Genomic DNA, 19068 nt, shown 5'->3' on the forward strand with positions numbered 1-19068 from the left:
CTCACCTCTGCTTAGAACTGTATGTGCGAAATGTAAGATACCAGAGCAGACTTAGATAATCAGCAAAGTCATCTCTTGAGCAGCTGGATATTCCTGCTGTTCACATTACCTAGTCACAACTTGTACCACAGTTGTTCCTGCTCTGTGCAAATCTTGAATTACTTGCATTTTTAAGGCCACCATTGTCACGAACACTAAAGTGACTCATAACTTTTAAAACAGAAAAAATATGCCCACGTTTGTGTTGCTGTCAGTACAATGGTTAATTCTAAAACATTTTCTTCAGAAAGCTCATCTAAATTTCTTCTTTTTTTTTTCCAGAACATTTTTTTAAGGTTTCTGGTATTTTACTACTTTTGCTTACAAAAGTATTGTTAGGTTCACCAACTTTCACCCAGGGACTTGAGCATTTCTACTTTAAACTTTTACTGGGACTCAACACAGAAGTTCCTACAAATTTTCTCAGATCCAGTACAGTCCCAATTGACTTTTCCAATAGGTATCAACCTACTAACAGTTTGTGTATATGGGGGCGGGGGGAGGGAAGAGTGAGTGTTTATCTGTCTGCATCTGTGTGCCTCTGTCTTGCTCTGACTCTGACAATGTCCCTTCTCCTCCCTTTTTGGTCTCTCCTCCTTTTGGTCCAAATCTGCCTGTACATTTCATATTAACACAAAATGGAAACAGCTTTTACAGTTCCCACTCTCATCCCAGGATGAGCCTGAGGTAATAAGGGAGTTATTGTAAATAAGAGACTATGGTCTCAGTTACTAATTTTTGTTTTTTTAGGTAATGAGGTAGATACATATTAGGAAATAGGTGACAGCATTTTCCCTGCTTGATATCTGGTGGACTTTCAGAGCTTTTAGAAATGAGATTATGATCTGGGTCTCGTACTTCCTGCCTCTCTATCCTCCACCTTCTCAAGGACAACCAACTGCATGGGTCTAAGAGAAGCCTGTTGCAGTCTGAGTTACAGATTATGTACTGGAAACCTTGTACAAGAAGAAAAAAAGGATACATGAGAGCAAAACCTAGCAATAGGTAGTCTGTCATAAGAAAAGGAATAAAGTATGCAGTGATATCTTACTAACCAATTTTAGAAACACAGCAGACAAGCACGGTAATAAATGTAACAAATACCAATATGCATTGTGTAGGGACAGCTAGCATAATTCAGACCTCTCAGACTTCCCTTCTCAGAAAAAGGGGAATTTTTGGTATTGAATGAATAAATGACCCAGATATGCCCTCTGCATCCAAGAGCTTCAGCAGTGGATTGAAATTCTTTGCTCTTGGATGATGATGATAAGGCCTACATATTTAGATAAAATGAGGCATTTTCAGAGGCATGCAGGAATCCAAAACAAATACAGCCTTTGCATGACTATGCAGTTGCGCAGATTTCTCAATAGGAAGACTAGGGGTTTTCCAGCACTGTGAGAATAAGATAACAAATGGGCTGAAAGAAAAGAGATGACCTTTCTGTTGAGGGGATTCATATGCATGCTACGTAGGAGGAAGAGTCACAGAATTTTAACTGCTGACATATACAGGTTCAGGTTTGTGGTTCAGGTATAAAAACAGGGCTACTGTTTCTGGGGGATCTGAGGCAGGATGTGAAAAACTGAGCAGCAGCATCTGAGACATGATTCATAGGGTATGTCTGCAAAACTGTGCATACAGCAGGAATTTGAGATGCTGAAGTGAGCTAGCCCTTGATCTGCAAAAAACTACAGTTGTTAAGGGGGGGAGGTCCTTTCTGCCCCATTTCAATTTCTCAAAATCTTTTAGCAATGAGGACACCAGAATTATAAAACATTGCATTAAAGCTACATTTAGTCCTGAGGTTAAATTCTTCCACAGCTTGTTGGCTTACAATACACCCAAAAGGTATCAGACCTTTTGGACACAGCATCACGTAAGAAGTTTGTATTGAATTGCTTGTTCACTACACAGGCCAGCTTCTTTCAGATGTGCTTTAATTTTTATTCCCACAGGTGTTGTCTTGTATTGTACTATATCTGAATGGTCCCACCTAAGAGGTCTAAGTTAGAGCACAACCAGGACATCCCTAGCTGACTGCCCTGCCTCCCTCTCTGGATGTCTGTGCTGCTCATCCATCAGCTCTTCAATCAACAGCTCTTCAATCTGAGTTTACAGCTCAGAGTTTTAAGGTAAATTGTTTGCCTTAAAAATGCTGTTACAATCTGGGAGGTGCTTCATGAGCTCACAGACATTTGTGCAGCCAGAATAAGACAGAAGGAGCTGCCTGTAACCTTCGCAGATGTCCCAGGCTAAGCCGTCCCCTCTCATCAGTCAGGGCCTTCAGCAAGCGAACCAGGCTGTTCCTGACGACTCTGTCCTCAGCAATATTTATAACTCTTCCAGTCTCTCTCTGTCATACACAATTTTTTATTCAGAGATTTTATACTGACTTTCTAATTATTACTACAAATCCTAAACAGCATCAGTCCTGCTCTTGATTTCTGCAGAGTTATCTGGAGTCGCCTCCACTGAATGATAATTGTTGTGAGATATGCCTGTCGCCCAGCACCTGACCCATGCGGCATGGGCTTTCTTGATAGCGTACAATGCCAACTTTCAGGAAAAAAACTGAAAACTGTCCAAGTATATTATATCTGCACCATTACCCTTACAAGCAACTCTGTAATCTAACAAGAGATTAAACAATTCTGAAAGTCCTTTTTCCACAAAGCCACACCAGCTGCTATCGCTATATTCTCATCTTATAATTCTTTACTGTGTGTCAGTATTTATTGCTTGTCTGTGACTGATGTCGGATAAATCAGTCCATTATTATCTATCTGTTCCAAATTGTCCTATTTGAATTCTTATAAAGTGTTAGTCTTCATGTCTTGAAGAATTTCCACAATAGATTCAGCTTTTTAAAAAATTAACATGTTTTCATACCTCCTGAGGTTACATATGCACACTTCTTTAGGACTCCCAAGTTCAAGTTTTTTAGAACTTGTTTATTTTAAAATGTTTATCTCTAAGATAAGTTGTTTAGTACCCTTCCTAGTAATGAACAGGAAGGCACTTAGTCATCTTTATATGATATAAACACATCACACATTCTTTCCAAGTATGGAAAAAAATATTGAACAGTTCTACTTTTTGTATCAGTATCAAAAAAATTTTAATAGTGATATAATAGGCCTGTGATACTATTAGAAAACCTGAGCTGTTCCCAAAACTATCAGTCATGCATATTCTCATGTCCTCATTCATTTTTCTATGCTTTATGGCTTTATTTACACTGATTGCCAGATTCGTCTTTTTTCTACTTGTTTATATTTATTTCTAACTGCTGCGTTCACTTCCCTACTGCACTAGAAATGTATTTTTCTGAATTTGCCATCTTTCTTAATGATAAAATCCTGACTTATGTCCTGCTTAATTTCTTCTTTTCAGACACCTCTACTTTGATGCAATTTTTCTGTATAATTTTTTCTTCTCAGTCACTCATTTTCCACAGCTTTTTTGGATATAAGCCCTCTAGATGTAGCCAGTTCCCTGTACATGTATAGAGTATGGATTTTAACCTTGTTTTTGCATACTGAATGCAGCATACTGAATCAAACTCAGGCAAGCACAGGCTTTGATTCTAGTAACTATTTCATCTTTATCACAATAAAGTCTGAAATTGTTAATTTCTCTAATATGAATTTTTTTGTCAGAAAATCATTAGCTATGTTTTTAGGAGCTCTAATAATGCTTTAGTGTATAGCTCCTAGATATATGACTGGAGTTCCTCCTAACAATGTAATTTTCTTTCCCAAAATTACAAGCAGATATTGAAGAAAAAAGTCACCTTGTTCTTTAGTTTTGACTGCTGTGCAGGAGGCCCTCGGTAGTAAACCCCTTCTAGGCTTCATTCGTTCATATATTGATCCATATGCATTTACATACCTATGGATATGAAAAGTTTTAAAACCGTGTTCAATACTCCACTTCCTTATTTATTACTCAGTTCCTGGTGGGCCAAAACCACTGCCAGGACAAGGTCCTGGGTTATTTGCAGGAAGTAAGTGAGCCTAACCTTTTTGCTCAGTTAAGGATGACCTCTCAAACTGGGAGAATCCCTGAAGATATTTCCTTTGGGACACACACTCCTTCGTACCTCTGGAAATGGAGGAGAGAAGGAACTGAGATGTCAAGTGGCAAATTTTGTCTTCTAAATCATGACTCAGAAAAATAAACTGTGTGTCTTCTTCTTTGGCATCTGCTTTCCATCATGGGAGGATGCCCTCAATGCCCAACCTTTCTTCTGGCATCACTGGGGTGGAAACTTTTGAAAAAAATGAAATCCCCACACCAAATACAATGAGAATTGGGATAAAACCTAACCAGTGGGCACTGTTGTAGGACTGAGCATTATTCAGACTGATATTAAAATAATACAAAGACAATTAAGAAAAGCTGAACCCAAAATATGCACAAACTATACAAACTAAGATCTCATTGAACTTTTTTTGAATTCAAAAAAAAACCCCAAAGAACCAAAACCACAGTGAACTATAGTCTATTGTTAATCCCACGGCCACAAGAGGGTTCAGTTTGTAAATGAGTGCAACTGTCCCGCAGAGGTTGCTCTAGGTGACATTGGCCTTTTCTGAAGTCACAAAAATCCATCTCCAGAATTGCCCAAGATAAACACCTCTAAACAGCACCTCCCCAGCTGTGTCCCCCCAGGAGCTTCAGAGTCCCCAAAATGAAGAGGCTGAGTGCCTTCTCGTGCAGGTGCTGCGGCAGGGCTTCCCTTCACCAGGGCCTGTAACCCACGGATCTCAGAAAACCAAGTCCTTCTAGGGCATTAAGCAGCTTTAGCTAAGGCATTAGCTAAGGACACTGTACTAAGAGCAACAGAATGCAGCACCCTTTTGGCTACGCTACCCATGTCTGACCAATATGCTTGAAGATATTTGTAACAAGCCTTAAGACATCACAGTCAGGCCTAAGAGCCAAATAAATGGCCTCACCCGAGTGCATCTGGAAGCGGGGTGTCAGTTGTGTAGCTGGCCACTGTCTTCCGAATGGGACAAATAAAATATCAAATGTTGCAAGAGGAAAAATGTAAAAACTATATGATGTTAAAATATAAGAGGCAAGAGCACAGACTGGAGGCTCCCTCATGGCGTGTACTTAACTCTCGGGTGAACCTCGCAGTTTGTGGTTTTGGCTCAGAGCAGCCCCAACATACCTCAGTTTGATAAACAAATATCAAATACTTTGAAAAAATGAATCAATTGAAGTATATAAATTGCAATGAGCTCCCACGTACACAGCACGCCTAGAATATATTCTGAAATGGACCCTCCAATGCAGCGGTGTGTTTGTGGGGTCCAAAATGCACTAGCGTTTCTGCGTGGTTTTTTTTTTTTTTTTTTTTAATTTTGATCCATGCTTAAAAGGGAAATCTGTCAAACATATGTTCAGATGTTGGCAGCAGCGGCAGAAGCAGAGACTCAACAGCTTCTGTTTGTTATTGCAATTGTTAGACCCTCGCTGTCTGTGGAGACCCAACAGCCGCTCGACCAGAAGCTGTTTAACTTTCGGATCACTCAGCAGCGTGCGGCAGGGGAAGGAAAAAAAACCCACACACACACGAAAAAAACCCCCACGGATTTGCGAAAGGATTGATCCCGTTGCGCGCAACGAAACAAGCACGATAACCCCAGGGGCTGCCCCGGGGGCTCCCCCGCCCGCGCCCCGGAGCCGCGGCGCTGCGCCACGGCGCCCACGGCCGCGCGGGGCCACGCGCGGGCCGCCGGGCAGGGCGCCGCGCAGGGCCGGCGGCGGAGCACGCTGCGTGGCGGGGGCCGCGTGGGGCGGGGCGCGGGCGGCCGTGGCGCGTGCCCACGCGTGGGCGCGGAGCGGGCGCGGCGCGGTGCGGGCGGGCGCGGTGGCGCTGCTGGCCCTTTAAACGGCGGCGGGCGGCCCGTGCCGCCGCTGGCTGGGAGACCCCGCGCCTCCAGTGAGAGGTGAAACCAAGATGGCGGCCGCGCAGTGACTGAGGCGGAGACGGAGGCGGTGGGAGCCGGGCTGGACGGGCCGCGCCGCGCCGCGCCGCCGCCGCCGCCGCCGCTCGCCCCTTCGGCAGGGCAGAGCGCCCGTCTGCCGGCCGCGCTGCGGAGCGCCTGGAGCGCAGCCACGCCGCGGGGCGCGCCGAGGGGCCGGGACCGAGCCGCCGCAGCAGCACCGGCAGGAGGAGGAGGAGGAGGAGGAGGAGGAAGAAGAATATGGCGGCGGAGTCGGGCTGGGAGTGATCCGCCGCCTGCGACGGGCGCCCATGGGGGAGACGGGACGCTGAGCCCAGCCGCGCGCTTCGCCCCGCCGCGGGACAGGCGGTGTCCGCCGGCCCCGCGCGAGCCCCGCCGGGCGCCGAGGGCGTCTCCTGGGAGCCCGCGCGGGCGGACGGCGAGCCAGGGGCGTCGGGCCTGGGCAGCTGCCGCACAATAGAGCCGTGCTCGGGCCGGGGCGAGCGGCCCCGCTCCCGCCTGCCTCTTCCCCGCCGCCGCCGGCCTCGCTGCTGCCTGCCGCGCCGAACCCCTCGCCGGGCCCCGGTCGCCCGCCCGCCTCGCCCGCGCCTGTCTCCCCGGGCCGCCCGCCCGCCGCCGCCCGTGCCATCTGCTGTCCCCCGCCGCTTCCAGCCCTGCGGATCCGCTTCTCCTCCAGGGTCGCTTCTTGGCCGCCGCTCTTGCCCGCCCTTCGGCCCGCAGAGAGCCTCTCCGCGGCTCTGCCAGCCTAGGCTCGGTCGCCTTTTGTGCAGCACCTCACTGTCCCTGGAGCAGCTCGCCTTTCGCGCCTCGCCCCCGTGCTGTCCCCCCACCCCAAATCCTCTGTTGCTGCCGATGATGATGAGCCTGTTGGAGCGCTGAAGAGGAGCAGGAAGAGCTCGCCTGGCGTGCCCGCGTGGGGCTGCTCCCCTCCTTCCCGCTCCCCTCCTTTGAGGGGGGCCGAGCCCCCCGCCAGCCTCCTGCTCCTTCGGGCCTCGCAAGCCAGGGTGGTGGCTGCGGTGTGGCGAGCGGCAGGATGACGGACACCCGGCGGAGGGTGAAGGTGTACACGCTGAACGAGGACCGCCAGTGGGACGACCGAGGCACAGGGCATGTGTCCTCTTGCTACGTGGAGAGGCTGAAGGGCATGTCCCTGCTAGTCAGGGCAGAGAGCGATGGTAAGTAAGTGTGTATGCGTGAAGTTGTTCGAGCCTATCCTCGTCCTGCTCAAAAAGGGAGCTGGGGTTGGCTTTATGTGGCTCTTGCCTTAACGTTTTGCTGCATGATTAAAATGTAATTACTGAAAGCAAGTAGGCATCGGCCATAGTTCATTCTTGTTAGGCCAAGAGAAAGAAATGGAAAATTGCCATCAAATGCAAACATTGTAGTAGGCACTTGGTTCATAGCAAATACACAGTGCTGCATACCAAATACGTTCAAGTCCCTTTGCAAGTCTCGTACAAGATTGGGTATCATTAGATACCCAATTTGCTCCAGACCCAAAACTGATCGTTGTGAATGCTTCCTTAGAGGTTTCTGGAAGGAATCCCCTCATGAAAGGAGTTGCTTAAAACTTGGACCACTTTTAGAGTGAGTTAAAAAAATAAAAATAAAAAAGTCATTGGATAGTTGGATGGCTAACATCCTTTTTTGTTTTTTCCCTCTTTTTGCCCCCCTTATTTTCTTTATTAATAAGATTATACAGGATGCTAACGGCTAACAGTAATTATCAACGTGCAGTTGTAGTAGTAAGGACAATACAATGGTCAGAGTAGCATTTTCAGAGATGCTTTATTTTTTTTTCTTGAAATAATATTTCTCAGTCCTTCAGCAGTTTTAGATCTGCCCATAAATAAACTTCAAATGCTGAAATGATGCATTATCAACTATCTTCACGTTTTTGGCAAAACCTACTACAGTTAAAGCAGCAGTAGTAGTAGCTACCCCAATAGCTAGCTACATGTTTGGACTAGTCTTGATTATTGGATGAGTAAGTTCTTGACTGCTGTGGTCAGAACAGATTTTAAACAGTGTATCTTGCAATACCTAATGTGTTTTTGCTAGTGAAGTCTGTCAGTGCGTTACTTAGTCCTTCATTAAATATATAACCATTCTATCTAGTGACTTACAGACCCAGTTGTGGCTTGTGCCTGGCAATAGACTTCTTAATTTTTTTTTATTTGGCTTTTTCATTATAGAAACTAGGACGCAAAGCAGCTCTAGAATCATTAATTCTCACTGTCTGAGAAAGTTCTGACAAACTGTACAACAGTCTCTACAGTAAAGAGATCATAAGCTGATACGGAGAAATCAAATTTGTATCCGAGCAGGATTTAGATAATTGAGCTTCTGATAAGCTTGAATCTCAGGGTTTTGTAGTTTGTTAATTATTCTTTAAAGTCTTAAGTTAGTACTTGTTTTTTAGCTTTCTTTTACTAAAGAAGTGTTCTTTATTTTGGCTTGACCAACTTCTTAGTGTAAGACATAACATTCAAAATGGAAGTAGACTTAGTTTAATTTCAACATGAGGGAGGTTAAAAAGAGGAGGAAGGTCATCACTAAACTTTTAAGCTAATCTTGTGTTCCAGTATATTTTACTGTAGAGACAGTCCTTGCTGTCTACATGGCTGCTGTGCTCATGAGACTCTCTTAGCTAATGTTTAAAAACTGTTATTTTCTGTTTTTATACTCTAATCAAATTTCTGTTCTTTTAATATAAGAAAGCAAAAGTACTGCAGTTGGTAACTTGGTTGTCAAAAAATTGTCCATTCAAACTAAAACACAAATTTAGTGACTTTCAGTAGGATATGTATGTTTAAAACTGATTTGAACCTCAGTTGGACTGTTGGGGCCAGCTTACTTATTGTAAATGAAGTTCTGTAAAAAAAGAAAATATAAACACTAGTGTAAGTAATCTCAGGACAAACCTGAAATCATTACTTTGTGTTGCACAGCTCAAACACTGTAAAACAATCAAGCAGAAGGTGCTCAGACTTAATAATAGCAGCTAATACACAGAAGTATACTTAGTAGGATACACACATTAGACTTTTCTCAAACAGCATATACTTCAACAGTATTAAATAATATACAGAACTAACGTTCTTAATTTAGTAGGTAGTATCAGTCCTGGGCAAATGTGCACTCTATTAATAGGCCTAGTTTTTCTAACTCGCTTGTATAAATGCCACCTAAAATTTGATTTATATTTTGTTTACTCTGTGTTAATTGTTTTGTGAGCTAATTTTGAAGACAGATGCAGTCACTTATAAATGTATGCAAATGATTTGAAAAAAGGTGGTGCCAGACTTGTGTGTTAGATGCTCTGTTATTTGTTGTATTTCATAGCTTGCTCTTTTTTCTCCTAAATGAAATAGTTGACTATCATTTTCCTAGTTACCAAAGCGTACAAGTACTAGGAACCTGACCTATATCACTTGCTTCCATGTTCCCATTTGGTTCTACATTTTCTTTGTCAGTTCCTCCTCTTTCCACAACAACAGTTCTTCCTTCCTTCTTTTCTAAACTAGCTTTTCCTGGAGTTTGAACTGGGATTCATCCTGTGCTTATTGGCATGTTCTTATTGATTTACTCCAGGAAGCTGACTGAAAACTTCGGGAGCTGCCTGGAGTTCAGGGCTCTTGCTTCCTGAGTGGAGGATGTCATGGGGGATGTTAGTGGTAGTTCCCATTTGTGTGTTGGAAATTCCCACTCCTGTTAAAGTGCCAGTTCAGCTGTGCACAGAGCAGCAGCAGAACTGCTGCTGGTGGTTTGGTTTACTATGTAGAATAGCACATAGTTCTGTCTTTTTTAATTGCTAAGCTGTAACTTGCTGTCCTGCAGTGGCTGCTTCACAGGAGGTTAAGTTTATATGGCTGGGTTGGGGTGTTTAGATAAGGGAGCTGGAGTCATTTTTCCAAGTCCAAGGTAAGCTATCATCTTGATTGAGAGCAATAAAAAAAAAAAAAGTGGTCTTACTCTGTTCTTATCTGTAGGTTGGTGGGGGTGGGGGTGTTTGTTTTGTTTTTAACACATGCTTAAAATGAAAGAATTTAGAGCCAACAAGTGATTTGTGTTGCTATCTGATATGCCTTGAATGCTCTCTGCCGCTAAGCTTTGAGTCATTGCAGGGAATTTGGAGTGATCTGTTATCATAGAGAAGTATCTTAAAATTGTTTTCAGATCAGATATATTATGGTTTGAAACAGAGGGGCTCGCATTTTCTACACTTAAATGGCCTTTTTTTTTTCTTTTTAACTCAAAACTTTAAAAGCTTTCTATGTGATTTCTAGTTGCAGTGTGTTCTATTTATTGAAGTGTAGTCGTGAAATTTTTCCTTACAGTGACTGACTTCTGTGTGAGTTTGTGTATTATCAGGAGCCTTTGATTTCTTATCTCTTCTCACATGGTATTTTAGACTGCTCTGGCCTGTCTCATTCTCGAAATCACTCTGTGCTTTTGTATTTTCCCTTGCCTATTTTCAGGTCACTTTGTTATTTTTCTTCCCAGAACAAGTGACTGAAGTGACCCCTAAAATGAACCTTTCTGTGCAACTAACTTATTTATTAAAAGTTTAAGCCTTCAAATAAATGCTTACCAGTCCTCTGACTAAACCTCTTGACAGGCCAGAACTGAACTCCCCCAATGGAGGCTGTGCTGCCTAGTCACCTTTAGGCCATATCTAGTCACCCCTATTGAGAAGTCCTGGTTTGCCACTTCTGACATTTTTATTTTAGTGACTTCTCTGAGATTCCTACAACAGATAACAGGATGGGCACCCACCTCCTTGCTGTTTCTCCAGACTTGTCAGTAACCCCATAATAATGGCAGAAGGCCTTGCCAGAATTTGGCTTAGGTTTGCTTTCCCTTGCGCAGACTCAAAGCCTTAATTGTTTTTAAGAAAAGTTAAAGATTACACAGAAGTTGTTGATACGTGTCCAGGGACATCCTATGCTTTCCCTGGAAAGATTTTTTTTTTCTTATTTTATTATCCTGCTGCTAGCACTACTGTTTTAATGCTGTGCACTAAGCCAGTAGGGCTAGAGTGTGGCAAGGACCTCCTTGGGGAGTTTTTCAGGGAAGTAACTGAACTGGCAAACAGGAGTCTGTTGAAACGATCCTTTCATGGAAATGTATATGACTTTTAAAGAGTTCTGGGCCAGGAAAAAAATACGGGAAAGGATACCCCTTCATTTAGACCTTTGTCCATTTCTTGCAAAAGTGTTCTCTTGAATCAAACATAAAAAATTAAACATAAGAAATGTCTACTCTGGTGAGGGGAAATGGGAGAAATAAACTATAGCTTTTTTCCTTTTGAGGAAGGATACACCTAACTTACAGTGCTATGGGAGAGAAGCAGTATTCCATATCAGCAGTTCCCCTCTGTGTGCATATATGTAAACAACTCTGCAGATTTGTTGTCTGAGGCTCCTGGATTGTGAAATATTCTCTAAATATCTTTAAAATATCATTGTGGATCTGTATTTAATCTGTTTTTCAGCAAGAATTCCCCCACAAACAACCTTCTCGCAGCAGATAATAGTATTATTGCACAAAAAAATCCAGATGTGCCATATTTCAGTAGAGTCACAAATAACAGAATTGTGCAAATCAATATTTTCCTCTTTACAGGCGGTTTCAGTTGTTACTTTCTGGCACCAGTGTTGTTCAGTTACCTTTACAAATTCATTCAAGGTTGTAATTTAGAAAGTAACCAGATCTGCCTATTTTTTTGGCTTATTAAAAACAAAGTTTGTGTTTAGGTGAGTTTTGGGGTTTTATGTGACTCTGAATAGAGCTAATGAAGATGAAATTCTATTGTGTGTTTTTACAAAGTAGGCTGCATAATCTTAATACATTCTAGGACGGTACCAAGAGACAAATATGTAATAGAAAGCAATTGTTTGTGACAGATGAAGGAACAAATATCTTGATTTGTATTCAGAAGTCAATACTGATCTTGACTATGAGTGGAGAAGAGCTTTATTTGTGGTATATTACACATCTGTCACCTTTTTCTAAAGAACATATTTGTGTTACAAGCATCTCTTACTGTTGCCTGGTTCCTAGAAGCATGTAACAGCAACCTAAGACTGGTTCCTACCACAAAAGGGCCTGGTCTTGTAAAACCTACTGTATGAAAATAAACTCAGCTGAACTAACTACTAGAATAGTCACTGATTTTTGGTAAGTCTGAGTCGTTGAACCCTTGTGGGGGGAGCAGTGTGCATAAATGGAGTATTGGATCTTTCAGGAAGATGGAAATGGGGCAGTTCACACTTCAGTACACTTCTGTCTCTGAATTCATATTTTCTTGTAGTTATTGTCCTGAATAGTGAGGAATAAGTTGAATCATGTGGCAATAAGAAGTGATTCAGGCCTAATAAGGTTTGATTTGACTTTACTGCAGGCATCAGGTTTAGTTGGAAAGATATTATCTTTTGTTAAGCCTAGTAAAGAGGTCATCCTCTAGTGTCCATTTCTAGGTTGGAGGATGAACTGTCCCTATTCAGTTGTTTTCAAAACTTTTTTGAATACTATTTTGTCAAACATGGAATTCAAATTTTATGATATTCTGCTAATTTCTTATTTCAGAATTTCCATGTTTGTAGGTCCGCGTTCAGTAATTAAATTACAAAATGTTGAAATTATCGATTGTTTTTAATTCTTATGAAGTACTATTTCATACTTTCTGCTATTAAATATTTCCGGACAGTAAAGACTTTATAGAAGTAGCCAACAAAGTTAATAGCACAAAATAACATTCTAAAACTTCCAGTAGGTGAAGCTGGTGTTTTGAAAGTGAAAGTAAGATCACAGTAAACTGCTTATTGCCTCTAACTGATAGTTAGAAAAGGGAATGCTGTTTCTAGAAGTTCACTTGGCAAACCCCAAATTCCAAACTTGGAAACTACGGCCTAAAAACCATGGTGTATTGGCCTAGTCAACAAAGCTTAGCTTAGAAGTTCTCATTTCCTGTCCTTCTGCGGTCCTGCTGTGTAGTTAGTTATTTTATTTTAGTTACGCTATCACATAGTTCAGCTCTGGAAGCAAATAGCTTACTTGCTTAAGTGATGTGGATTAAAAAATTGAAAATCTCTGAAAAAACTAGGAGTATGTGTATGTTTTGGGTTTTTTGTTTCTTTTTCTTGAGGACTATATAACTCCATTTTATTATTGGATTATATCTGAGTTTGTGAACAGCTCTGTTTGCAAGAGCAGCAGTGAGACAGGGTGGTAGCTTTTCAGCTTCGTTACTGAAGGCTGCCTCTTGTAGAACAACAGTCTTGGGAATTAGGAAGAAGCAGCCATCGCAGGTAAGTTACTGTTTAAAAAAGCATGAATTAACCTGATTTTTACAATTGTATGTGCATTGTAAGCTATTAAATATCTGAATCGTTGTTAAAAATTCTAAATTCATGAAGTAATAGCCTTTCTTACCCTGTGGAGGGAGAAATGTATTTATATTTATGTGATTCTTCAGTGATGAACTATTTCAACAAGTGAAGTGCTGTGGTCTGATTCTTCAATCCATCTCCTTCCTCACCTCACCCAACCTAACATCTCCTGTTAATCAGCAGAAAATTTTCAGGAAGGGAATGTATTTTTGGACGTGGAAGGCATGAGATTGAGTATGATGACATTCAGTAAACAAACTTTAGTTTGGGATGTTTTAGCTGTGGATTTTATAATTTATATACTCTTAAGGAATTGGAAATTTATTATTCATAATCAGTTCAGCAGTGTGATTTTACTGTGAGATCTGGAATTACAATTGTCAGTTCCAAATATGATTTTTAAATCTAAGTAATTTTTTTTGTTAAGCCTTTGAATTCTCAGGCTCCTCTATTTGAGGTGTTTAAAGCGTTTTTATTTTTCTTTAATGCATATTTTGTCAGAATTTAATACTGTTTAAGTAAATTTGTCAAATGTTCTGATAACATAAGTACAAGACCGCCTTAAAATTATAGTTGTAAAACTAAAACTAAGAGCTTGGACTTTTTTAAAGAATAAGTTTAAGCAGGTAAATGAATGGAAAAGCACCTCCTTAAGGGATGCTTGCAATCGTATCTTTTCAACTGTATAAGTTAATTTATCCGTTCTTTCTCATAAATGTTGAGTGAAGCTCTGCAGATGCATAAGTTGAAGTCATGGCTGTCAGAGTCCCTCACATATACTGATATTTGTGCAGCTGAGCAATAAGTTTGGATGAGGGGAGTGATCTGGCCAGAAAGAAAAACGGTTTTAAGGGTTGTTTTTGGCTAGATCAACTCCACACCATCTTAGTGTGACATACGTTAGGACAAATGCTTATGCAAAAGGAAGGGGCAGAAAACGAAGATACAGGAATGAAACTGAGGCAGCTCTGTCTTAAATCTGTATAAGCTGCTATGAAACCACAGTTCCTGAGTTTGTCTCGTGTCTAAAGTTACTAAAGTTAAAGGTACCAGCAGTCGCAGTGATTGCTACAATAAGTATTAGTTTCTTGATATGCTTTTTAGCGAGCTAAAATAAGTGGTTTAGATAAGTTTTAAGAACCAGTACCACATGATTAGCAAATTTTGTGCAAAACAGCAGTAGGTGACCTACAGAATGTATTTCTGGAATTAGTGCTGACTTTTGCTGATTTGGTCAATTCTAAACATTCTTCTATTGAAAAGTTATCTACTAAGAATAAGACAAAGGTTAAAAATCCAGTCTCCAGAATATTCTAGAATGTTCTTTCCTATTTGAGCAATAAATTTGAGGAAAAATAAAATATAAAGTTCTGTGGAATATGGCTTAAATTCTGTTTGTTTTTGGGAGGAAGGGTGTGTTAATACCTACTCAAGGAATGAATTACCAGAAAATTCATGTTGAGATTTGAAACTGCAGTACAAATGTAAATAAGTGGAACTTTTTTCTTCCAGGATCCCTTCTTTTGGAGTCCAAAATTAACCCGAACACTGCGTACCAGAAACAACAGGTAAATATCCTGTGTTTTTTCTCATTTTTAAAGGCAGGTTCTTTACTTCAGGAATATTGTCAATTTTTCTGCCTCTATTGCAAATTATATTTTAGGTTCTTGTACCAGGAGGCAAAATAGGTGGTGGTGTGGTGGGGGTGTTTTGTTTTTGTTTGTCCAATTTCATGGTACCTGTGTGATTTCACTGCTTGCTTTGCAAAATGATCTATCCTACTGGCACTTCTATCTTACACAAACCAAAAAATGCTGTGGGAGAGACAGGCAAAGCATAGTTGTGAAAATCACAAGTTATCTGAGGTTCCTGCAGATTACAGCATTTGAAACTTAATAGAATCTGATTTTTCTTCTTTAGATTTCCACTACTACAACTTCCAGTGTATTTTCTTTAAAAGAGAAGGCGAGGTGGCTTTAAAGCTTTTTATGTCGTTATCTTTGGCTCTTACTTGGAAGGTGGATGTGGGTTAGTACTGCTTCAAAGCTTTCTATACACGTAACAACAGCTTCTCAACTCTAAGTCCACACCTCACTTCAGCTAAGTCTTGCCTTGTGAGCCCTCAGAAAACGCTACTCTGGGAAGGGAGGAGTGAACCCTTGCTGTGTTATCTCATGGACAGTGAGAAATGCCCTAGAGGCTGAGAAATGCTGAACCAGATTGTATTTTGATGCCTGTCTGGTCAACTCTGACTTGCTAAAATCCTGTCAGATACACTCAGTGTGTTTAAACTATTTAAGCTGAAGACTGAAGAGTGTTTTATTACAAACATAGGCGTACTGTAGTGCTGCTCACAGGCAGTTCCAGTGGTTCTGTGAATGCAGCTGTTCATAGGGCTGCATGTTGAACTGAATGGCGAGAATGAATCTGGGTTAAAAATATCCTTTCTTGGCAATATTTGAATTTAACCTGTATGTGCTCCTTGATATAATTCATCATGTGCTATATAAACAGTTGTACTGAACAACTAGTGAGGGTAGTGCTGCAGTGGAGAATCCATTGCAGGAAGTAAGAAAGGAGAATTGTTAATGTTTAGCATTTTTTTTTTTTTACTTAACATAACCTAAGTAAACTATTTGGTAGTTGTAATCCTTGCTAGCTTGAGGTCATGGTTGCGTAATATAGCAAGTCTAGCTTTAGGACTACTAAAATGACATCAGATATTTCAGACGTATGGCATAAAGTGCTGATCTAGTGTAAACTTACTTTGCTGGTTCAAATGTGTTCAAAAAGTATTGAGGGGCTAGCTTTGTATTGATAGGCTTTATGCTGGATCAAGTATCAAGCAGCCTCAAAATAAGCATAAAATCATCAAGTCAGTGCAAACCATCATACATGCTTATCAGTGCCACAGCAATTCGGTTGTGTGCTCATTGCTGATCTGGGTCTGGCATGTATTGTAATCCAGCAGAGCACAAATCTGATACTGATGATTGTGAAAACATGGTTAGAAACACAAAATATTAACCATGAATCTCTCCTATTAGAACAGCACTATATATGCTTTCTGTGCTGGAGAAGGAAAAATACTGCTGTCAGAGCTTTCAAATGCGGTGTGGACAGAAATTTATATTTGCAGGTGGATAGTTCGTATTCTCTAAAGCAAAGCAGCCTCTAATATAGGCTGTATGTAGAGCTCTGCTGTTTGCCCTTAAGAATTCAGAATCTTTCCAGTGTGCTGAAAGGTTTTAATCCTATTTTACAACACTTACCTTTCAGGTGAGGTCTACTTATCCTTTCCCTCAATAAAAGGCAAATTCTTAGGTTAAATTTAATTCCATATGAATTAAGGTTGGAGCTTAGCTGCTGAAAGGGGGAGTTCCTTATTTCCCCCTCCTTATCTTGCGCCAGCTCTGCTTATCAGAGCTCTGAACTGCCTTAACTCACGAAAAGAAAGCCAGCTTGGCTCTCCAAACCCTCCTCAAAAACCAGTAAATCTCTACCTCAGCAGAAGTCTAAAGCCAGCTCCTACAAGATCCACTTGTGGAACTGTGGGATGGAAGAGTGGGTGTGATTTTTCTCTTTTGGCTGCAGGATGCCACGTATTTCATTAGTAGCTAAGGTGACACTTTAGCCAGAGGTCAACAAAGACTTGTTTCTGAGTTAGTCTGCAGTTGTCAGTTGCTGTCTTAAAATTTCAATAAAAATCATCTAGAGTCTTAAGGCTTACAACTTAAGAGTACTTTGCAGTATGATGGTTCTTGTCAGCCTTTTATCTCAAAATTTGGGAGGGAGGAGGGGAGGAAACATCCATTCAGTTTTAAAGGGGTACCTACTGGTGCACTGGAGCTGTTTTTACTATGACATACTTTGCATGTGGCTTAAGAGCACCTTGGATGTCTAATGGAACGAGGGATGAGTTCTGACATTAATCTCAGTTGATGTGAGGTTTGTAAGGAGAAACGATCTTTTATTGGACCAGCTGATATGATCTGGGATAGGAAGGAAGGAGAGATGTATAACAGATGAGCTCTTAGGGAACTTGCTATGCTGGCTACTTTGGGTTCAACAAGCCTATAAATAGCTTTGTGATAAAAACAGCTTATTCCACTGGTGAACTAATGGCAATTGTTGGCTGGAATAGGTTCTTTCAAAAAAACAAACAAAAAACCCCCCATGCCCTGTTCTGCCTATTCAGCAATAATAGTGCCAGTGTCAAAGAGATTGTCTCATTAATTGCTGATACTACAAATTATGCCATCTTAGGATATAGTTATGTTTTAGTGATGACTGTCGCAGCTCAGATCATTATTTGTCAGTATGATAGTATGCAGACCTGAGTGCAGGTTTGTCTTGCTTTCTCTGGTCTCTGAAACATCTGTGGAGACTACAAAAAAAAAAAAAAAAAAAAAAAAAACCCTGTGAATCTGAATTTTAAGTCAAATTTTCTACTTCCGAGTGTGGAGTGTTCTTTGTGTTCGTTTGTTTTAGGATTGAAAGCAAAGCTGGCTGTTTATTTTGGATTAATTGGATGTCTGTGTGAATAGATGTTGATCTCATGGGTGGCAGATATAACTGTCCACTTTTCTCCTTGGAGAGGAAGAATAATTAGCAGAGCTTGTAATACCTGCTTGGGGACATGTTTTTCATACATTGAAGTGGTCCTGAGCAACTTCAGCTATGACGATCTATTCCCCAGTTGTCCCAGACTTACCTCCCATTTAGATGCTTGGTATAATTCTTCAGGGCAAGAGGCATATAGGCATTTTTAACTGTCTTTTCACTAGTTGGACGAAGAAAGTAGTATAATCTTTCTGTCACAATGAAGAAGTTATTCTCTGCTGTGTATTTAAAGAGATAGATATGCCTATAAACCTGATGTTGCAACACAGAATTACTACTTGTGGAAGTTTTTGGATGCTCTAAACAGTGTACTTCCTAGCGAACTCATCTTTACTTAGTGCTTTAACTAGAAAAAAGGAATCCATATGAGGAGATGTGCTAGTAAGGAAACAATTCGAGAAACTAAACTCCCCTAAGCTCCTGTGGCTCAAAAGGGACTAATTTCCTATGTTAAGGTAATATTTGTATGCAGAAGACTTCTAATAAAGCATAATGTGAGTCAGTATGATGGCTTGGCCCTCTGTCTTGTATTCCTGTTTAGGGCTGTATGTTTTACTGGTATTTGTATTTTAAAATGTTACAATGATGGTACAATAATTTAGGTATGGAATATGCTGTATTTAATTGTGGGTAAGTAGTGTACAGTTTAAAACTTAATTCTATTTAGTAAATTTAATTATGTGGTGCTGGACTGCATGTATAAAAGACAGTTTTCTTCTTCCATTGTTGATTGTTTTCTTAATAGACTAGTAAACGTAGAAGATAGATGAATTGTAATGTCCTGATGCATATGACACTGAAGAACTCAATTTACACATTTCAATCTATGCTCTGATTATTTTTGAAGACAATTGCAAAATCCTTGTGATAGAGGTGCTGTTATTAAGAATAAATAATCATTATTCCAGAAGTCAACAACTATAGTAGTATTTTAGGACAACACACCTCTTACATAACCTTAAAGGATAAAATAACACTGTGTATATAGAGTTTATTTAGGGAGAAAGCTGATCTGGGTGTGGACT

General features: G+C 40.9%; 1 protein-coding gene across 1 annotated transcript in view; it reads left to right on the plus strand.

Moving 5' to 3' along the window:
• Positions 1 to 5963: 5963 nt before the first annotated feature.
• PPP4R3A (protein phosphatase 4 regulatory subunit 3A) overlaps positions 5964 to 19068 on the plus strand; it is a 44466-nt gene continuing 31361 nt past the window's right edge. Inside the window, exons 1-2 of the mRNA XM_026112250.2 lie at positions 5964 to 7201; positions 14933 to 14988. Coding sequence (XP_025968035.1) covers positions 7060 to 7201; positions 14933 to 14988 — 198 coding nt within the window. The 5' untranslated portion in view covers positions 5964 to 7059. The remainder of the gene's footprint in view (positions 7202 to 14932; positions 14989 to 19068) is intronic.

The sequence above is a fragment of the Dromaius novaehollandiae genome, chromosome 5, assembly GCF_036370855.1.
Source record: "Dromaius novaehollandiae isolate bDroNov1 chromosome 5, bDroNov1.hap1, whole genome shotgun sequence".
Taxonomy (NCBI): domain Eukaryota; kingdom Metazoa; phylum Chordata; class Aves; order Casuariiformes; family Dromaiidae; genus Dromaius; species Dromaius novaehollandiae.